The 21,297-nt window shown below is 45.8% G+C and overlaps 1 protein-coding gene across 16 annotated transcripts in view; it reads left to right on the top strand.

The window, feature by feature from the left end:
• LOC121855582 (liprin-beta-1-like) overlaps window positions 1–21,297 on the top strand; it is a 214,986-nt gene that overhangs the window by 67,271 nt on the left and 126,418 nt on the right. For 2 of the 16 annotated variants that reach the window (XM_042350609.1, XM_042350607.1), the window contains exons 1-2: window positions 17,961–18,033; window positions 18,730–19,091. The exons of 12 other annotated variants lie outside the window; for them this stretch is intronic. In XM_042350609.1, coding sequence (XP_042206543.1) covers window positions 18,761–19,091 — 331 coding nt within the window. In that variant the 5' untranslated portion in view covers window positions 17,961–18,033; window positions 18,730–18,760. Of the gene's footprint in view, window positions 1–11,157; window positions 13,082–17,960; window positions 18,034–18,647; window positions 19,092–21,297 lie in introns of those variants that run through there. 2 more of the 16 variants (XM_042350608.1, XM_042350610.1) reach the window with 2 other exon arrangements.

Below are 21,297 nucleotides of genomic sequence, written 5' to 3'. Positions count from 1 at the left end.
AGGAAGGTAAGGGGAAAGGCGGAACGGAGGCGATATTGTAGGGGGACCAAAGTTTAAAGCTTAATTCTGCACATGCCCAAGGTTCCTTACTCATCATCGATTCATTCTAGAAGACAGTACACAGTATTGTATGATTAAATCTTAATGAAGGCTAGCAGTAGGAAGACATTGACGTGTGTCAATATATGTGGAGAAAATAGTTCTTTTGTTTGGTTGATATTAGCTCAGTGTTACCCCGGCATTATACAGTGTGAGATTATTTTTGACTTGTTCTCAAGTTGAAATGGTGAAGATAATTGTTTCAGCGTGGCACTGTGAATGTTGGCAGCGAGGGAGAGAGTAAGAGCCCGTTGGGGTGGGATCTACCGGTGACATCATCAAGTGGATACGCTGTCCCTGCTGGGTTAAATGATGCAGAGGCCAACACGCGTCTCATTAACTAGTGTAGTGACAGTAGATAGGGTGGCCTTAACTACTGATGCTAGATGCGATGCGATGACACTGCTTGATGTATATTGAAATGCAATAATCACCTGTTTTAATTTATGTTGATTTTTCTTAAATTTATCAGCTACTTTCCTGGCTATACACAGTACTGTCCGTTTAATTCTTAATATCCAGTGTTGAAAATCTCCAGGTGGTGGAGTGGCCCTCGGTCTGGAATCCCTCTGGCTGGTGGATCCATTACCCCCGACCCCAAAATAAAGGGCTCCACAGTGCCTTCGGGTTACCCTTGGTGCCGCTTTGGGTGGGTGTATCGGGTGCTACTAGGGGCAACATGTTTATTGTTATATGACAGTCAGTGGTTGTTGGTGAAGAGATGGAAATGCTGGCATAGTCTTTATGTATCACCATGACTCCTCTTGCAGTTGATACAGTGTGAAGCCAGATACAACGCCCAACAGTGAACCATACACAGTTCATGCTTGCGTTCAATTTCTCAGGTACATGTGCTGTGTAGGGAACAGGGGTCAGAACTCCCCCCACACCCAGGTGCGTCGTGTGTGATGAATCTTTCCTTTTGTTGTTGGTTTATTGTCACTTATATCATTCTTTTTATATTGCATGATAGTAGTACGGACCTTTATGTATAAAAAAACCGTTCATACACAGTCAGTTCATTTGGTGCAACACAGATGGTTCTCTTTAATGGTCATTTTGTACACACACACACACACACACACACACACACACACACGTGACAATAATACAAAAAATAGTTTTATTATTCCTTTTCTATTCTTTTTCTTTATTCTCTTTCTTAATTATTTATTTCGTTCTCTGTATACTTATGAGATGATGTGGTTAGGCTGGAGGGAGACTGGGAGGCTTGTTATGTTTTGTGGTTTTGGCTGAAGGTTGTTAGGGAATGTAGGCCCTCACACCAAGGGGAGAGTGAGGAGGCAGATAGGTAGAGGAAGGCTGAGATAGTATTGTTATTTTATGGCCCACTGTATCACTATAATACCAAAGACATGCATGGCAATGTTTTACTCAACATAAGGGAATTGAGAACTAATCATAACGGTTCTTCGTTTATTAACGATGTTACTCAAAATGAACAGTTACACTTCAAAACAATAACCTATCTTTCTAGCTAGCTAACCAGGGGTCACATGAATCACACACACACACACACACACACACACACACACACACACACACACACACACACACACATATATATATATATATATATATATATATATATATATATATATATATATATATATATATATATATACACATATATATATATACTAGAGTAATTAGAAACTATATATTATAAGAATATAATCAGAGAAAATAACAGAAACATTTTATTTACAAACATTAACTAACTTACTGTCCTTACCTAACTAAACTTAACCAACCAGATTATGTAACCTGATTTACTTAACAAAACAAACATAAATAATCTGCCTTAACTACCCTGACCTAACCTAAACAACTTAACCAGTTTGAGTAATCAAACCTAACATGGACTAATCTAATGATTGGGTTTATCCAATCTAATGTTGGTCTACCCAGTAAGTGGTTGGGGTTTCTCTCAACTGAATAAAACCGTTTGACCTTAGCCTAGCCTAACCTAACCTCAAAAATCGTAGCTGCCTCCTCCTGGTCCCATGACACCCCTATCTACTATACCCAGCTAGAATGTGAAGGTGATCCAACACATTGCCTCAGCCTTCAAGTACCACTGTATACACTTTCAGTCACATAGGTTCACCTATCGTGTTTACGCATGGCCACTGTCAATTTTTTTAGTGTGTCTTTCTTATGTCATACGGTACTAATGTGTAATGGACCATAAGTCACATGTGATAGTAAATGAAATTTAATTTTAATCTTGTGAACATAACGAACCGCAACCTGTGTTGAAATAACCACTATTCCCGCGAACAAACGACCAGCACCCAAAAGGAGGATGGTTGTGGTGCTGCCTTAGATCAGGCGCGTCACACACCCTGATGAGGTTGCCAGTGTTCTCGTGCTCAGGCGTTACCTTCTGCGAGGAACGCATCGTTACTCTACTTGAATTAATGTGGAATATTAATTTTGTCAAAATTCATGATTCAAGGCAACTTCATAATTATATTTTAAGGTGAGTGAACTAAACGGGAAGTAGGGTCTGATTGAGGCACCGACCCTAGGCACTCAGGCCCGCTCGTGGGCAGAGGTACATCTTGCCTGCACGCCTCACTTAGTGACGAGTGGTATGGGTGGTAACGGGGGGTAGTGGTTGTGTGGATGACGATGGTGTAGTAGCAGATGTTGTGATGGAGGTAGTAGTTGTGTGAATAAAGGACTGTGGGTGATGGGTGGTAGTGGTGGGTGATGAGGGGACTATACTATGGGAATATTACAAGTGTGAACGAGAGTGATGGAGAGGAGTGAGGATGGCGGGGTGATGGTGGGATTGATGGTAGGATGGAGGAAAGATGGATTTAGTGTTCATGGTGTGGTTGGTAGCAGTATGGAGTGTAGACTGTTGTAGTGTGGATGACGGGGTGAATTGAGTGTGGGTGTTAGTGAAGGTTGCACTGTGATTTTTGGACTAGTGATAGTGTGGGTGGAGGGTTGGCTGCTGAGAGGATGGTAGTGTGGATAGCAGGGATGTGGGGTAATATGGAATGTGGAAGTGGTAGTAATGTAGATGGGGCGTGGTGGTACTATGGATGGATGTTTTTTTGTAGAGAAAGGAAGGGTGAAAGAAGGTTAGAGGGTGGGGAAGAAGTTCGAAATTGAAGAATTTAGGAGGAGAGTAAGAGAGGGTGGGCTGCCCCAGCTAAGCTGTAGTGTATTGGGTTGTGTCATGTTAGTTATTTTCTGTCGGTACAGGCACTAGACATCCTACCCTGTCCCATATATGGGTGTTTTGAGGGGTCTTATTTCACATTCCGTCGACCCTACTGGCGGATGCTGGTCTAAAGAGTTGTCTGTGCGTGGCCGTGTAGATCAGGGAGTGGTAATAGACCTTTTGAAGATTTAGTAGCTTTTTGGGAACCATGTGTAAGTTTGTCTTTCTGTGACGAATCTTAGGGCTTCATTTTGGACACCTGTAATTTTAATATTTGAGTGGTGCTCATAGTATGAAGAGGGCCACTGCTGGGTAAAGTTAATATCAGTGTGATAAATGATGTCACCAGGCGGCGTTTATTGACCTGCTCCAGGAAGCCGCTTTAAAAAGCGTTATTGTTTCTCAGCTCTCTTCTTGCCTTTTCCTTCCTGGGTGTGGACATGATGGGGAGATAACCTGTCGTGGATATATGCAGGCCCAGGAGGTCTGCCTCTGCTTTGTATTCTATCTGGGCATTGTGGTTGCCTAATGGATGGGTTTTCCTTCTGCATAAAGGGTATCACTGTGAATTTGGGGAGACTGGTTTGGATTTTCCATTGTTTTTCGTAATTATTTTACCTTTCTAATTCCCGCCTGGTGTTGGCCTGTAACGCTCATGATTTTTCCTTTGTTGTGTTTATTTGAGTGATGTCATCTGCATACATAATATCTTCGTTACTTGTTCTGGTGAGGCGGGTGTCACTTGTAGATAATATAGGGTGGGGAGAGAGGACTGTACTCCCTGAGGAGCCACTCACTCATGAGTGGAAGGTCTCCTGCGTGTTGTCCTATCCTCAGTCTGGCATTTCTGCCGCCAAGAAAGTTGCAAAAGCAACTTTCAATGTTGGTAGAAGTCCGAGTTGGAGGATCTTATATTTTTAGACAGTCATGCCTGACTTTGCTGTCAATCTTCGCTACATCGGAGAGTTAGATTACATTGTCTACCACTCATACTTGGCTCTGAAACTATGTTTTCACATGCCAGGGCTATCACTGTTATGGTGGACTTCCCTTTTCCTGAACCCAGGTGTCTGCAGTTGACTCTGTTGTTTATTTGTTTGGTGATTTCTCAGATGGTTATTGATGGTCTTTTCTAGGATTTTCCAGGTACTTTGAGGAGAATCGGCCTGTAGTTTGGAAGGGACGGCAGGATTCTTTCCTTGTTTGGTGTTAGGGTGACCATGGCCTCTTTGAATTTAGTTAGAGGAGTAGCCAGGCCAGGCAAGCGTTCATTGGTTCTCAGTCTCCATGGCCGGGTTGTTTATGTGGCTGAGATCTCATGGTGATGCCTACTGAATAACCAGGGCTTTATTTTTAGTATTGAGATGGCTGTGTTGAGTTTATTCGAGGTGATTGGTTTGGACAGTGGGCTGTCCTCTCAATTTCCCTCCATATGATTTCAGAAGGCTAGTGCGGTGTCTGGCCCCGGGTTAGTTCATCAGGACGAAGCTCCTCGTGGGCTGTCAGTTCCCTGTTCTCTTCATTTGTGATTCGGAAGCTGTTCCTCCTTGTAACCCTGAATATGGGTTCTCTGTCTTGGTCGTCATATATTTACTTCCTGCGTGGTCAGACATATATGATGACTCGTTACAGCTTTCACAACCTTTTAGCCTCTTAACTCGACATGAGAACTCTCCTGGATCGTTGTATGTGTGTGAGAGTTGTTCAACTACTTCGGCCCATTAAGGTTGCTTGGCCGAGATCTTGTTTTTGTTTCCTCCATATTCCTCTGTATGTATTGTAAAGCACGATGTCCCAACCATGGGTTCGGCTCTCTGTTGTAGCAGTTGGAACTGGTTTTGTGAGGGCTATGAGTTCTGGAGTCTATTGTAGGTGTGGGAGAGTTCTGTTGTGTGTTGTTGCATTTGAGAGGCGCGTGGCCTCTTGTTGGAAGCCTGTTCCTATGGCTTCACACCATGTGTTGATTTCTTCGTCCTATTCATTCACCGGCTGATTGTCATATGGTCTGCAAGTTGTCATGTCTTGGCCTCAAGTTCGGCTGTAAGCTTTTCGTTGAATAATAGTTCCCAGTCGGTCTGTAGCGATTCTCCGTGGTAAGGCTGGTATAGTTATTGGTGTTGCTGAGATGGTAATATTGATTATGGTAGGGTGGTCGCTGGAGGTTTGCAGGCCTTTGTTCAAAAGATAGTTGTGGAAGCATCTGCCGTTTGTTATTGCTTTATATCTGGAGTAGTGGGTGAGTTCCTACTGTGGAACGTGGGGAATCTGGGCCTATATTAGATGGACTTTTTGTCTGTTATGAAGCCATCAGGGCCTCTTCCAACATTAGGTGTCCTCTTACCATCTAGTAAGGATGTCTGGCGTTCATGTCTCCAATGATGTAGGTTGGGTGGTGGTATGATGAGGTCTGTGGAAGTCCCCGTAAGGCGGAAAGTGATGGTGGGAGGTAGGTTGTGGCTATTATGATTGGCCCTGTGGTCAAGTTCATTTGAACAACGAGAGTTTCAGAGGTGAAGTCGTCTATGATTCTGTGGTGGACATCTCTTTTTATGTGATGGCCACCCGTCATTTAAGCCTTTGAAATATTTGTTTTATGGATCCTGTAACCAGAAATATTTTCAGTTCCTCAACCGCCTTTTGGCCGTGTGAGTTTATGAGTTTAACATGCGTCAACTTGGTTGTATTGGCTGGACAAACTGAATTTATTAGTTCTCCAGTGGAGGACGTTATATTTACGTATTTTTCACTGCCTTACATGTAGCAGAGTCCATTGTATCTTGTTTTGGTTCTGGGGGATCCCTCCAGATTCGTGGTTTTGCAATTTCTCTGTGCGTCCATTCCTCCCAATTTTGTTATCATCCAGACAGATGACTTTTGATGCAGTTTGTTAAATCGACTATGTTTTTTGTTTAATATGGCCTCGTGGATGTCGCCTCGGATATGGGGTAGCTTTTCATCCATTCATCTTGGATTCAATTACTCCTTTAGCGACTTCATCATGTACAGTCACTCGTTGATGTGGTCTAGCATGTAATGTAGATGCGTAGATTCAGGGGTACCGTGGGTGGTGGGGGAGGGGACTGTGGGTGGTGGGGAGGGGTACTGTGGTGGTGGGGAGGGGTACTGTGGTGGTGGGGAGGGGTACTGTGGGTGGTGGGGAGGGGGCACTGTGGGTGGTGGGGAGGGGATACTGTGGGTGGTGGGGAGGGGGGTACTGTGGGTGGTGGGGGAGGGTGCACTGTGGGTGGTGGGGGTGTTGTGGGTGGTGGGGAGGTACTGTGGGTGGTGGGAGGTGCAGGTTGGTGGGGAGGTGCACTGTGGGTGGGGGTGGTGGGGAGGTGCTGTGTTGGTGGGGGATGGGATACTGTGGGTGGTGGGGCAGGTGCTGTGGTGGGGAGGGTGCTGTGGGTGGTGGTGGTGGGGTTGCTGTGGGTGGTGGGGATGGGATCTGTGGTGGTGGGACGGGGTGCTGTGGGTGTGGGGGGATGCAGGGTGGTGGGGAGGTGCTGTGGGGTGGTGGGGAGGGTGCTGTGGGGTGGTGGGGAGTGCTGTGGGTGGTGGGGAGGTACTGTGGGTGGTGGGGAGGTGCTGTGGGTGGTGGGAGGTGCTGTGGGTGGTGGGATGGGATACTGTGGGTGGTGGGGCAGGGGTGCTGTGGTGTGGGGGAGGTGCTGTGGGTGGTGGGGTGGGGTGCTGTGGGTGGGGAGGAGGTACTGTGGGTGGTGGGGAGGGGGTACTGTGGGTGGTGGGGAGGAGTGTTGGTGTGGGTGGTGGGAGGGTACTGTGGGTGGTTGGGGAAGGGGGTGCTGTGGGGGTGGGGGGGGGTGGGTGGTGGGGAGGGTGCACGTGGGTGTGGTTGGGAAGGGTACTGTGGGTGGGGGGAGGGTGTACATAAGAACATGAGAAAATAAGGGTCTGCAATAGGCCGTTTGGCCCATGGCAGCTCCTGTGAGAGTTACTACCACTTTCATCATATGATCTATCTATCCTTTAAAACTTTCCAGCATCCAGCACTTATTACAAAGTTGCAGTTTGTTCCACTCGTCCACCACCATGTTTGTGAACCAGTTCTTCCTATCTCCTCTAAATCTAAACTTATCAATTTAAATCACGTGCTGGTCTATCCTGCTCGGATATTATAAGAACTTTATCTATGTCCTTCATTGATTCCTTTCACCCTTAAACACTATCATATCTCCCCTCTTCTGCTAGAGAATGCAAGTTTGATTTCTTTTAGCTATCTGATATGGAAGGTTTCTAAGTCCCGGAATCATTTTCGTCATTCTTCCCGCTACCGACTCTAGTGAATTGATATCCATTTCTATAATAAGGGCATCAGAACTGAACCACTTAATCGAGGTGCGGCCTGACTAGCACAAGTTATAGTTGCAATAAGACCTCTGCACTCTTTTACTTCTAGATATAAAACCCAATATTCTGTTGCTATTTCGACATTAACGCACTGTTTTCTGGGCCGTAGGTCCGGGCTTACAGGTACCCTAGGTCTCTTCTAAGTCGACTTCTCTAGGGTTGACATTGTTAGGCTGTATACATTGACAGTATTCTTCAATATTAGTACGCTGCACTTGCTGTTGTTGAATTTCATTTGCCATTTTTGAGACCAGCCCTGCAGTTTATTTAAGATCCTCTTGTAATGCATTTGCATCCTGCCCTGAATTAATCTGCCGCCCTATTTTGGTGTCATCCCAAACTGCTTATGTCTGCTGATCCGATATCTAGATTGTTTATATGAATTATGAAGAGTGGGGCTAATTACTGACTGGGTAGCCACTGGTTGGCCCCCTCAGATCAGACACCATCTACGCTGATCAATTTAACTTTCCTCGTTTCTATGAGCCACCTCAGAAGGCCTCTGTGGGTGGTGGGGTAGGGGGCTGTGAGTGGTGGGGAGGTGGTGCTGTGGGTGGTGGGGAGGAGTGCTGTGGTGGTGGGGAAGTGGTGGTGCTGTGGGTGGTGGGGAGGTACTGTGGGTGGTGGGGGTGGGTACTGGTGGTGGGGTGGGTACTGTGGATGGTGGGGTAGGGTGCTGTGGGTGGTGAGGTGGGGTGCTATGGGTGGTGGGGGGTCACTGTGGGTGGTGGGAGTGGGGGTTCTGTGGGTGGTGGGGTACTGTGGTTGGTGGAGGTGGGGTACTGTGGGTGGTGGGGGTACTGTGGGTGGGGTGGGGTGCCTGTGGGTGGTGGGGGCAGGGGTACTGTGGGTGGTGGGGTAGGGGTACTGTGGGTGGTGGGGACTTGGTGGTGGGGTGCTGTGGGTGTTTGGGTGGAGGTGGGTGTGGGTTGGAATCTGGGGGTGGGGCTGTGGGTGGTGAGGGTGGGGTTCTATGGGTGTGGTGGGGTGTGGGTGGTGGGGTGGAGGTACTATGGGTGGTGGGGTACTGTGGGGGAGGAGGTGGGGTACTGTGCGTGTGTGTGGGTGGGGGTACTGTGGTGTGGTGTGGGTGGGGTTCTGTGGGTGGTGTGGGTGGGATCTGTGGGTGGTGTGGGTGGTGGTTGTAGGGTTGGAGGTAGTGGGGTGGTTGTGAGGTGGAGTTAGTGGGGTGGTTGTGAGGGTGGAGGTAGTGGGGTGGTTTGTAGAGTGGAGGTAGTGGGGTGGTTGTAGGGGGTGGAGGTAGTGGGATGTTTGCAGGGGTGGGAGGTGGTGGGGTGGTTGTGAGGTGGAGGTGGTGGGGTGGTTGTGGGGAGTGGAGTGGTGGGGTTGTTGTAGAGAGTGGAGGTAGTGGGGTGGTTTGGCAGGGGGTGGGGTAGTGGGGTTGTAGGGGTGGAGGTGGGGTTGTTATAGAGTGGAGGTAGTGGGGTGGTGGTTGTGGGGTGGAGTGGTGGGGTGGTTGTAGGGGTGGAGGTAGTGGGGTGGTTGTAGGGTGGAGTAGTGGGGTGGTTGTGAGGTAGAATGGTGGGGTGGTTGTAGAGATTGGAGGGTAATGGGTTGGTTGTAGGGAGTGGAGGTAGTGGGGTGGTTGTAGGGGGTGGAGATGGTGGGGTGGTTGTAGGGTGGAGGTGAGTGGAATTGGTTTGTGAGAGTGGAGGTAGTTAGAATTGGTTGTGGAATTGGAAGTAGTGGGGTGGTTGTGGGGGTGGAGGTAGTGGGGTGGTTGTGCAGAATTGGAAGTGGTGGGTGGTTGTAGAGAGTGGAGGTAGTGCAGAGGTGGTTGTAGGGGTTGGGTGATTGAATTGGTTGTGGGGGTGGAGGTAGTGGGGTGGTTGGAGAAGTGGAGGGAGTGGGGTGGTTATAAGTGGAGGTAGTGGGGTGGTTGTGAGAATTGGAGGTGAGTGGGGTGGTTGTAGAATTGGAAGTGGTGTGAATTGGTTAGCAGGGGTGGAGGTGGTGGGGTGGTTGGAAGAGGAGTAGAGGTAGTGGGGTGGTTGTAGGGGTGGAGGTGGTGGGTTGGTTGTGGGGGTGGAGGTAGTGGGGTGGTTGTAGGGGTGGAGGTAGTGGGGTGGGTTGTAGAGTGGAGGTAGTGGGGTGGTTGTAGAGAGTGGAGGTAGTGGGGTTGGTTGTTAGAGTTGGAGTAGTGGTTGGTTGAGGGTGGAGGTAGTGGGATTGGTTGTAGGGGTGGAGGTAGTGGGGTGGTTGTAGGGGGTGGAGGTAGTGGGATGGTTGTGAGGAGTGGAGGTAGTGGGGTTGGTTGTGGGGAGTGTGGTAGTGGGGTGGTTGTAGGGGTGGAAGTGTGGGGTTGGTTGTAGGGGTGGAGGTAGTGGGGTGGTTGTAGGGTTGGAGTGGTGGGGGTGTTGTAGGGGTGGAATGATGGGGAGTGGTTGAGTGGAGAGTAGTGGTTGGTTGTAGGGGTGGTGGGTGGTAGGGGGTGGTGTTTCAGTAATAATAGCTGAAGCTGGTTGGTGTTGGTCTATGGTAAAATAATGTCTCGGCGTAAACAGCTCCCTTGCCCTATACGCTGCCTAGACTCTCTTGTGTTAAATTTTCCTAAATATTACAACCAACAATTTAGCAGTTCTAGTCTTATGCTGCGTCACAGGCAAGAGATGCAATTATATCGTTAACTAAATCATTATTGAGATAACATTATATACTTGATAGTGATACTAATTGTTTGTTTATCCTCGAGAATACACTATATGTCTATAGTGTATTTGTTAGTGTAGTTTATGGGTTGTTGTTGTGTAGGTCTGTTGTGAGTGTAGGTTCAGGTCTTGGCTCTCACTTTATGTTATGATCATGTAGGTGGCACTTCTAAATTTTCTCCCTCTTCCTCTACCTCCTTACTTCTTTTAGCATTACATGTAATATAAGTGTGATCTGTGGGTTGCGAGTGTGGCCTAAGTCTCCCTGTAAAATATGTACAGTATGTCTCACGCCGATAGAAGGAGGCAAGAGGATGGTAAGGTGAATGTGGAAGGTAGTGAATAAAGGTAGGTTTGTTATGAGGAGGCAGGGCAGTACAAAGGGAAGGAAGCGCAGGGCAGGGAGAGCGCAGGGCAGGGGAGGGGAAGGCGATAGGCGGAAGAGAGTATAGGGCAGGATGGGTTATATGGAAGGAGGGCAGGACAGGGTGAAGGGGAGGAGGACATGTTAACGTTAGGTAAAGGGGAGGAAGGACAATGTATTACGAGGAGAGAGCATAAGAAGAACAAGGCAGTGGAAGGAGGTACAGGGTAGTGGTGGTAGATGTCTCGCTATCCTCTGTTACCTTCACCACTGCACTCTAAAAGACAGTTGTTGTTATCATAGAATTGTTTTTAGGGTGGGTGTTATAAGGCGATGTAGTGGGTGGCGATGAACGAACCTCTTGCCGTATTTCAGATCCTGGTGGTGTGGTGGTGGTGAGGAGGCAGTCAGAGAGGATGTGGGGTGGGGGACATGTTGCTGCTCCCCAGCACTCCGACACCACAGTTCTCGGGCAGCAGTCAGTTCCTGGGTGACGTCTGCTGCGCTACCATCAGTTCTCCTCTCACGCCATTATAGCCCCCAATAATATATATATTACTACAACTTTGGTGGGAGATGTGTTTTAACAAGAAGAGTAGACGGTCCTCTAAGAGTTCAAGGTGAGAGTGGTGGCTCAATATGCGGAATCACCTTCCGGGAGCGGACCATTCCCCTGGGCCGTTCCCTCGGCCTCGTCACCAAGAACCTGCAGTTGGAAACATTCTTTGTAGTGATTCACCCTTAGCACGAGGTGGAAAGCTGGTCTCGTCGTGCCCCTGGGCCAAGTAGGGCACAAGTGCTGGCCAATATGCATGCCCTGGGTGGTCAAGGGAAAAAACAGTGGAAAGAATCCTCGAATATCGCCCACAGCAGGAACTTGACCGATACTGATAGTGAGCAAGGGTCGGGGGATTCATGTGACACATCTGAAGACGAATATGAGGTAAAGGTAAGTGGACAACAAGCAGACTACTCCCACTATACTATTACTGAGGACCAAGAGGACCACTACCAACAGCCACACTCTGAGAGAAGTAAAAAGAATTCTGCTCAAGGTCAGTCTGTTGAAGGGTTAAAACAAAGTGACAGTGGTGCTTGTGAAAACGAGGAGGGTATGCCAGGTGACGGACATTATCGTATTCACATTACTGTTGAAAATAAAGAATCCGAAATAAGTGATGTAGAAAGTGAGGACCAGGATGAGAGTGATGAAGATGACGATGATGATGATAGTGAGAGTGATGAAACAGAGAGCACAGTGCGAGCGAGACCAGGTGCAATTACTGGAAACGTGGAGGCCTTGGGTGAGGGAGGCAAGACGTGTGAGGAAGACCACAATGACACACTCAGTACTGTTAGCGGAGACCTTAGCTTCGATGACCGAGATACGGTGTCACCACCTCGCGACCAGGATGTTGGGGCTGTCTTATTAGGTGTGCGTCTGATTCTCGGGGCTCACCTAGCACGACTGTTCCCCCACCCACCACCACGCCTGCTCTTGACAATTTCCAGGATGTGCAGAAGATCGTGGAGGAGCCAAGCATGACGTCGGTAAGACTTGCCCCTGAAGGGAATGGTGCGCTACTCAGCGTGAGGGTTTCCGGGCTGGTGTTTTGCCTCAGCGGCTATCCTAGGCAAGATTCTAAAGAAACCCATGATTCCTCTTCATGTCTCGAACCTTTAACGCAAAAGTCCTGCTCAGCCAAATTACAGCACACTGTTACCTCTACTGAATTTCAAGATACTATCTCTGAAATAGTTGAGGCTAAACATGGCATTGAGCGAAGTAAAGAGAAGGTGAAACACTCAAGTGGACCGGTGCAGACGTAGCGGGACCAAGTTGGCTACAGCAGAGATGATCTACCTCCAGCCTTCCCAGAATCGTCGTCCCCAGTGTTCACAAAGTCTCCTTCATAAAGAAATGGGTGCTCACTCTCGCGTGACTCAATTACGTGATACTTGGGACCCCAGGACACACAAGGATCTTCCTATTTCGAACTGTGAGGCCACTACGGGCAATCACCACCCTCAGTCTATGTCTTTAAACCAGGTCCATGGTAGTGTGGGGGAGGTCCAGCGTCAAGCTCTCCACCAGGAATCGCAGCAGGTCCCTGGTGACGGGTTAAGCAGCATCTGTGTATCCCATCACAGCACAAGTACTAGCAGTGTGGGAGAGGTGTGCAATTCACTTGTACAATGAGCGGCCTCAGGTACTCCACCACCAACACCAGTCACGGCATCATCTTCTGTCTCAACAACAACAATTAAAGTATCAACTTAGTACAAACCATCAACAACAGGATATTCGACGACAAAACCTGCGAGTGTTTACCAACAATAGGAAGGACACCGGCGGCGAGGGCAGCAGCAACACACGTAATTATTTGTGTATTTTTCATGAGGGTGTATGGAACTGCGCGTGTGCTGTAACAGTGTTGGTTGTATGTACTGTACAGTGTACAGTATATACGGCCAACCAGTGTGGCAGCCACCTACTCGCGCCCCTTGCATTTCCTCATTGACATTTGCATAATTGTTTTAGCCTTTAATATATAACAATAACTGAGGACATATTATGAATACCTAATGTTGTTACACGGAGTCATAACACTAACACTGGACCCACGAGTAATATAACTATAGAAACAATGGGGAGATTAAGCAAGTGTAGTAGGTAGTAGGCAGCTTATCAAACAGGGAGGTACTACCGCCTGGGAAGATATTGGAAGCATAATTTATTGTCTAATGGTAGACCCTGCTGCCATATGGCATCTCAAATATTGTGACCAAGTTCCAGGTTGCTGATCTGACTTTCTGCCTCATTTACACACAATTACAGGGTCTCAATTGTTTCTCTTTTTATTGACAACACAACATACAGGACACACCGTACTGTACATCGTTTCTCACTCTTGATTTATTGTTTCATTTTTGTACAGTATTTATTTATGGCTATTAATATTATTATTACTATTATTATTATTATTATTATTATTTTTTTATAATTTTTATCTATTAATTATTATTATTATTATTATTATTATTATTATTATTATTATTATTATTATTATTATTATTATTATTAGTAGTAGTAGTAGTCGTAGTAGTATTAGTATCATAATAATAATATTTTCTGCCCCCAGGCCCTGATGTGTGGGTCATAAATCAGTGCCCGAGTGGGCTAATCTGCAAAAAAAATTAGTGTACCAGGTAAGGCAGGCCTTAGACGCTCATACAATTTTTAAAATGTCTCTGGTAAATTTTATACAAAAACTCATACGTAATCAAGCACAACACAGCCAGCTCACGTTTTAAAGTAAGGAAGTACAGTACTGTATAGGCCGATAGGAATCAAACGGATGCAAATGCACGTTACAAACACACGGGAAATGTGGAACTCCTGACTGTTATTGTAAATTAATATACTGTAGTCACTGCTGGAGACTTTCATGTATCGGTTTTTGTTTTTGTTTTACCTAGAAAATTTGTATCATCGTTTTTTTAACTCCCGAAATACCCCTCTGTTGTCACTGCCAAACGTTATCTTGACAAACAAATGTTATAATGTGGACCTTGGCACATTGTCATCAAAACTTCAGTGTTTGGTGAAAATCTGCTAACCAATTCTCAGGTTACTTTGAGAACAGACAGACTAAATGTCAGGCAAACAAACAGCACCAGAAAACAATACATACAAGTTGCCATATAGATGTTGATGAGTATAACATTAGTGTTTACTCAATACAACACACTTTTAGAAATGCTTGGAGGAAATAGACACGTAATTCATACCTTAAAAGATCCATATAAGTTGCTTCCATGTGCGTGGATCTTACTTTTACTGTAATTACAAATCGTGTTGTCTACAGCTTAATAAATTTATCCAGATAGTAAAATGCATCGACAGTGTGTGGCAATTACGCGCCAACTGTCATTACTTGTTGTCTTTCATCATGAATCATGTGCCACAAGATCCTCACATGGTCATGAAACAAATATAACATGATACAAATATTATCATAACTATATATGTAAAGAAAAAATATTTTCATGCAATAGATAACAAGAAAAACCCTATTGTCACCAAACATAGTACAAGGCCCACCTGTTGTCATGAGCTATATGTAACAAGGCCCACTGTTGTCATGAACTATATGTAACAAGGCCCACCTGTTGTCATGAACTATATGTAACAAGGCCCACCTGTTGTCATGAACTATATGTAACAAGGCCCACCTTTGTCATGAACTATATGTAACAAGGCCCACCCGTTGTCATGAACTATATGTAGCAAGGCCCACCCGTTGTCATGAACCACGCCCACCTGTTGTCATGAACTGTATGTAACAAGGCCCACCTGTTGTCTGAACTGTATGTAACAAGGCCACCTGTTGTCATGAACTATTGTAACAAGGCCCACCTGTTGTCATGAACTGTATGTAACAAGGCCCACCTGTTGTCATGAACTATTGTAACAAGGCCAGCCTGTTGTCATGAACCATTGTAACAAGGCCCACACGTTGTCATGAACTGTAGTGTAACAAGGCCCGCCCGTTGTCATGAACCATTGTAACAAGGCCCACCCGTGTCATGAACCATTGTAACAAGGCCCACCTGTTGTCATGAACTATGTAACAAGGCCCTGTCATGAACTAACAAGGCCCATCCGTTGTCATGAGCTATATGTAACAAGGCCCACCGTTGTCATGAGCTATATGTAACAAGGCCCACCTGTTGTGCGGCGAGCTATATGTAACAAGGCCCACCCGTTGTCATGAACTATTGTAACAAGGCCAACCTGTTGTCATGAACTATATGTAACAAGGCCCACCTGTTGTCATGAACTATATGTAACAAGGCCCACCCGTTGTCATGAACTATATGTAACAAGGCCCATCTCGTTGTCATGAGCTATATGTAACAAGGCCCACCTGTCATGAACTATATGTAACAAGGCCCACCCGTTGTCATGAGCTATATGTAACAAGGCCCACCTGTTGTCATGAACCATTGTAACAAGGCCCACCCGTTGTCATGAACTATATATGCAAGGCCCACCTGTCATGAACCATTGTAACAAGGCCCACACGTTGTCATGAACTATATGTAACAAGGCCCACCCGTTGTCATGAACCATTGTAAAAGGCCAACCCGTTGTCATGAACTATATGTAACAAGGCCCACCCGTTGTCATGAACTATATGTAACAAGGCCCACCTGTTGTCATGAACTATATGTAACAAGGCCCACCTGTTGTCATGAACTATATGTAACAAGGCCCACCCGTTGTCATGAACTATATGTAACAAGGCCCACCTGTTGTCATGAACTATATGTACAGCCCACCCGTTGTCATGAGCTATATGTAACAAGGCCCATCCGTTGTCATGGAGCTATATGTAACAAGGCCCATCCGTTGTCATGAGCTATATGTAACAAGGCCCACCCGTTGTCATGAACTATATGTAACAAGGCCCATCCGTTGTCATGAACTATATGTAACAAGGCCCACCCGTTGTCATGAGCTATATGTAACAAGGCCCACCCGTTGTCATGAACTATATGTAACAAGGCCCATCCGTTGTCATGAGCTATATGTATCAAGGCCCACCCGTTGTCATGAGCTATATGTAACAAGGCCCACACGTTGTCATGAACTATATGTAACAAGGCCCATCCGTTGTCATGAGCTATATGTAACAAGGCCCACCCGTTGTCATGAACTATATGTAACAAGGCCCACCCGTTGTCATGAGCTATATGTAACAAGGCCCACCCGTTGTCATGATCTACAAATTGTTATAGTGTTTATATCGATATTATACATTGTACCAACACACCTAATGAGAACTTAACATGTCATGAACATCTTAACAAGGCCCAGACCTTGTCACTAAATGGGAACAACACAATGCACTTATTGATATACAGTATATAGCAAGATAGACACAACACATATAAGATACAAACTTTGTCAATAAACATATAAGCAAACACACATAATGTTTTGAAACGTACAGTCCAGTTCTTATTTCTCAAACTATACAGTTAACATTAACCTCTTATAATTTTCACCTGAAAAAATGAATTATTTGGTATAATTCAACAACGACATTAGGCTCAAATAAGTTATCCTTGTCAATATTTTTATTTTTTACATAAAGCGGTCGTTAGCACACTGCAATAGGTCGCCAAATACTGTACTCTTTGTTAACTATTTCACTATTCTCATAATTATTTACCCACACATTGCTCCAGTCTTATTTACCTATGACTTATATTTTACAAAATTAAATTTGTTCTATCACGAACACCCAGTGTATTTGCCAAGGTCCATTAATATGTTTGCCCCCCACCCCACCCCCCTGAAAAAAAAATCGTGCTCGTGCACAGGTATACTACAGTATACCTGTTTGGACAGTATACATTGTGTGTGTAGACTATTCAACGAAAGTTCTCTTGGTTACTATGATCATTGTGTTTTGTTCCATTCCATGCTGTAGTGGACTGGCTGATGGCTTCGTAACGTAGCCTATTCTCAAGGGCTTTGTCTTAAACACATCTTGATCTACTCAGTGTTTGTCCATTTTTTTTCTGGGGTGTTCATACGTTTAAGGATCTGACCACCTGCTCCAGTAAGCTGTCCCGTACGTCCACAGTGTGCAGCGAACAGTTGTTTTGTCTCATCTTTGTGTGTGGGAGGGAGCATCTTGAACAACTCGTGTCTCACCATTTTTGCACAACTTAAAAGTCAGCGACGAAGACTGACACACGCTGTTACCCTCGCCTATGTCCTAATGGTGGTGTAGTGGACCATGATTATGGAGGTGACCATGGTGCAGGCGTTGGCCCACCGAACACCAGCCTCTGCTATTTTTAGTCGTAGGTGTTTTGGGTGATGTTGCCGCTGAAGGATGTGATGGGTCGTAAACGCTAGGCCCAAGATCCCCTTGATCTCTGACCTGACGCTACTAGAAATAGCCTTTCTCGACCCTTCTATCTACACTATGTATACGTGCGCACTGTGGCAAAAGTCGGTAACAAACTTTCGTTTGTATTGGTAGTGTAGTGTTTATGTTGATACTAAAGTAAGACAAGAAATTAAGGGTAATTATTAGATCCATGTGTGTAAGTGGTGTAGATTCTTAGACTAAGTTAAAAATGCTAGGATTGTGCGCGAGTGTACTGTATGTGAATACGACGAGGAGTGCCAGACCTTGGCCCATGCGGGCCTGCGGCCCTGCCCCCTCGCTCCCTCAGTGCCGCTCTGGACTCCACTGCCCGGGGACGCTTACACGAGCCACGTCCTCATTTACTTACTTTTCACGGTCTTTATTCACCTTCGCTTTCTCCTCTCCATAGCTTGTGTTTCACTTACTCCAATTTAGCCAAAAATGTTAAGGAATAAATCGAGTGAACAGTGTTAATTTTTGTGGTGTTTCGTGTAGTGCAGCTCTGAAACATGTGCTGCAGTGACCTGTGATGTTGATAATATTTATACAGAACAATATTTAATAATGTCCATCGTAGATGAATTCGGGCCTTCATATCCAGGACTTCTTCAATAACTTTTCGGTATTAAAGCAACTGCCTTTACAACATATATCCAGAGCTTCATAAGTGTTGAAAGTGGTACTTGGTGTGGTTTAGACTAGAGAGTTATAGTGTGGATTGTTGTGGGAGTGAGCGTTACCTTAACACACACACACGCACACGCACACACACACACACACACACGTGTTTATAACGAGCGCTTCCACTGAGTGACTGTCTTTGAAGTGATGAGAGCGTCGTACTTGATGATGACCTTTAACGACTTAAGCACCATGATGAGACACAGACAATGTGTGTCGCACACACTGAGAGATATACTGTAAGTATGGAATGTTTAAAATATTTTGGTTTCAATTAAAAACATATTCGCACTTTTCTTGGTATTTAGATGTTGTTTGGTGTGACTATATAAGTACATTAAAGATAATTCACTGATGGTACTGTTATACCTGGCGTCGCCGGATTTTCAGTACATGAACATTTTCACAAATTTGACTTAAGATGAAGCACACTGGTATGCCGCCCACGCCCACCAAACTGTGTCCACATAGAAATGAAATAAGTGACGTTGATATCCGTCACGGCGACAACAGCTACAGGAAGGTATTACAGTGTCGCGGCGATGGAGAGGTGCCCTCCAACAACATGTTTCTCACTGACAACTGTGTGTCGTTCACTCGCCCCTACCACAGTGACGACAGCGCGATACGTCGGGTATGCCATCCCGAGCTTAGCGCCTTCAGGAGAATGTACCACAGCCTCAGTGACTATGCCCTGTACCCAACCTGCCTCACCGGCCTAGGGCTCTCAACCATAGTGCCCAGCGAGCAAGGTGAGGCTGTCTGCTGCACCACTGTCAACACGCTGCTCCACCCTCCTTATATCCGCATGCCCCTTCTGCTGTCTAGTGTCAACAGCTCCCCACCTACAATGTCAACAGCTCCCCACCTACAGTGTCAACAGCCCTCCACATAACAGCTCCCCCACCCAGCAGCACATAGAGTCAACAGCCCCTACATAGTGTCAACAGCTCCCCACCCACAGTGTCAACAGCTCCCACCCACAGTGTCACAGTTCCCCACCCATAGAGTCAACAGCCCCCTACATAGTGTCAACAGCCCCACCCACAGTGTCAAGTTGGCAGGCCCCCACCCACAGTACATAGAGTCAAGTGTCAATAGCCCCCACCCACATAGAGGAACAGCCCCCACATAGTGTCAACAGCCCCACCCACAGTGTCAACAGCCCCACCCACATAGAGTCAACAGCCCCACATAGTGTCAACAGCTCCCCACCCACATAGTGTCAGCAGCCCCACCCAGCAGCTGCTACATAGTGTCAACAGCTCCCCACATAGTGTCAACAGCTCCCCACCCACAGTGTCAACAGCTCCCCACCCACATAGTGTAGCTCAACAGCTCCCCCACATAGTGTCAACAGCTTCCCACCTACATATTGTCAACAGCTCCCCACCCACATAGTACATAGTGCTCTACAACAGCTCCCCCCTACACAGTGTCACATAGCCCCACACCATAGTGTCCACCTACATAGTGTCAACAGCCAGTGTCAACACCCACAGTGCCACACCTCACAGTGTCAACAGCTCCCCACCGACATAGTGTCAACAGCTCACCCAGTGTCCAACAGCTCCCCCACTTACCAAGGCTCCATGCTGCAATCTGCCCTCCACTTACCAAGGTTCAACATGCTCCCTCCACCTCCCTAGCATCAACATTTTCCTCCAGCTAATAAAGTGCTTCTGTGTATGAAATGGTCGCTGGAAGCGTTTCAATGTAAACAAGCCAAATGGTATCAGTGGGACTTCACGGTATGCGTAGATTTGTGATATTCATATTGAAACAGTTTATTGAGCCAGAAGAACATAGATGCAGAGTCGAAAATAAATAATAATATTAACATGGCTGAGCCAGTGAGAGCCTGAGCTCTCTTGAAGGCACCTGATATATACTGTATATTTATCTCAAGGAAGTATAAGTAACATTTAGTATCATCTGGAATCGTACACATAGCATGGTGGTAACATATCAATGTTATCACGGTTATCACTTCGATATTTATTTATTTTATTTATTTTATTTGTTTATATATATATATATTCTTTTTTACATTATAAGTATATACATACTTTACAGTGGAGTTGATATACATAAATATGATAAGGGAGGGAAGCAGAACAACATGGGTAGTATTAAGGTGGAACAAGAGGTCAAAGCTGCCAGTATCATGTCTAGTTGGCAAATATATTTATTGCAATGGTAATTTATATCTATCGACATGATAATTTATGATAAAACGGTTTTGGTGGTACAATAAAAGCAGGAATATAAAGTAGGTATTACAAAAACTATTAATACTTAGACAATAGATATTTTTTAAGAGATGATTTAAATGAAGGGAGCATAATCTTTGCTCGGACGGGAGGAGGGGGGGGGGGGAGTTGTTCCACACCTTCACACCGTGATATTTTATGGAGGTCTGGGACTGAGAGGAGCGCATGGGGGGTGGTCTTAGTAGGTCTGGGTGTCTTGAGTTGTATCTTTGATTATTCCGGAACTGGAAATAATTATTGTCAAGCAAGTGATTCACAGATTTGTAAACAAATAGGGCACAGCAGTAGGTATTAATATCCTCGAATTTTACCATTTTCAATTTTGCAAATTGTTCGTTAGTGTGATCAGTTCTTTTCAAGTAGGTCATTTTCCGCACAACTCTCTTTTGTGCAGTAACCAGGGGTTTTGTTTTTGAAAAGCCAGATGCCTCCCATAGTGTGTGACGTGTATCAGGCGTTGGTAAACAAGATCATGATAGATTTCTTTCATTGCTGGAAGAGTGAGTGACTGTCGAGTGAGATGCATGATACCGCACTGTTTATTGACTTTACTGTGAATGGCTTGTATGTGGTTCTTCCGATTAAGTTTCTCATCAACAATAAACCCAAAGAATTTAGTATTTTGTTCGCGTTTGAGGACTTTATTACCAAGGTACAGGGGGCCCAAATCTAGGGGTAAGTTTTT

The sequence above is a fragment of the Homarus americanus genome, unplaced genomic scaffold, assembly GCF_018991925.1.
Source record: "Homarus americanus isolate GMGI-L3 unplaced genomic scaffold, GMGI_Hamer_2.0 scaffold48406, whole genome shotgun sequence".
In the NCBI taxonomy this organism is placed as follows: Eukaryota; Metazoa; Arthropoda; class Malacostraca; order Decapoda; family Nephropidae; genus Homarus; species Homarus americanus.
Note: the sequence above shows the minus strand (reverse complement) of the source record. Positions and strands in the feature narration are given on the sequence as shown.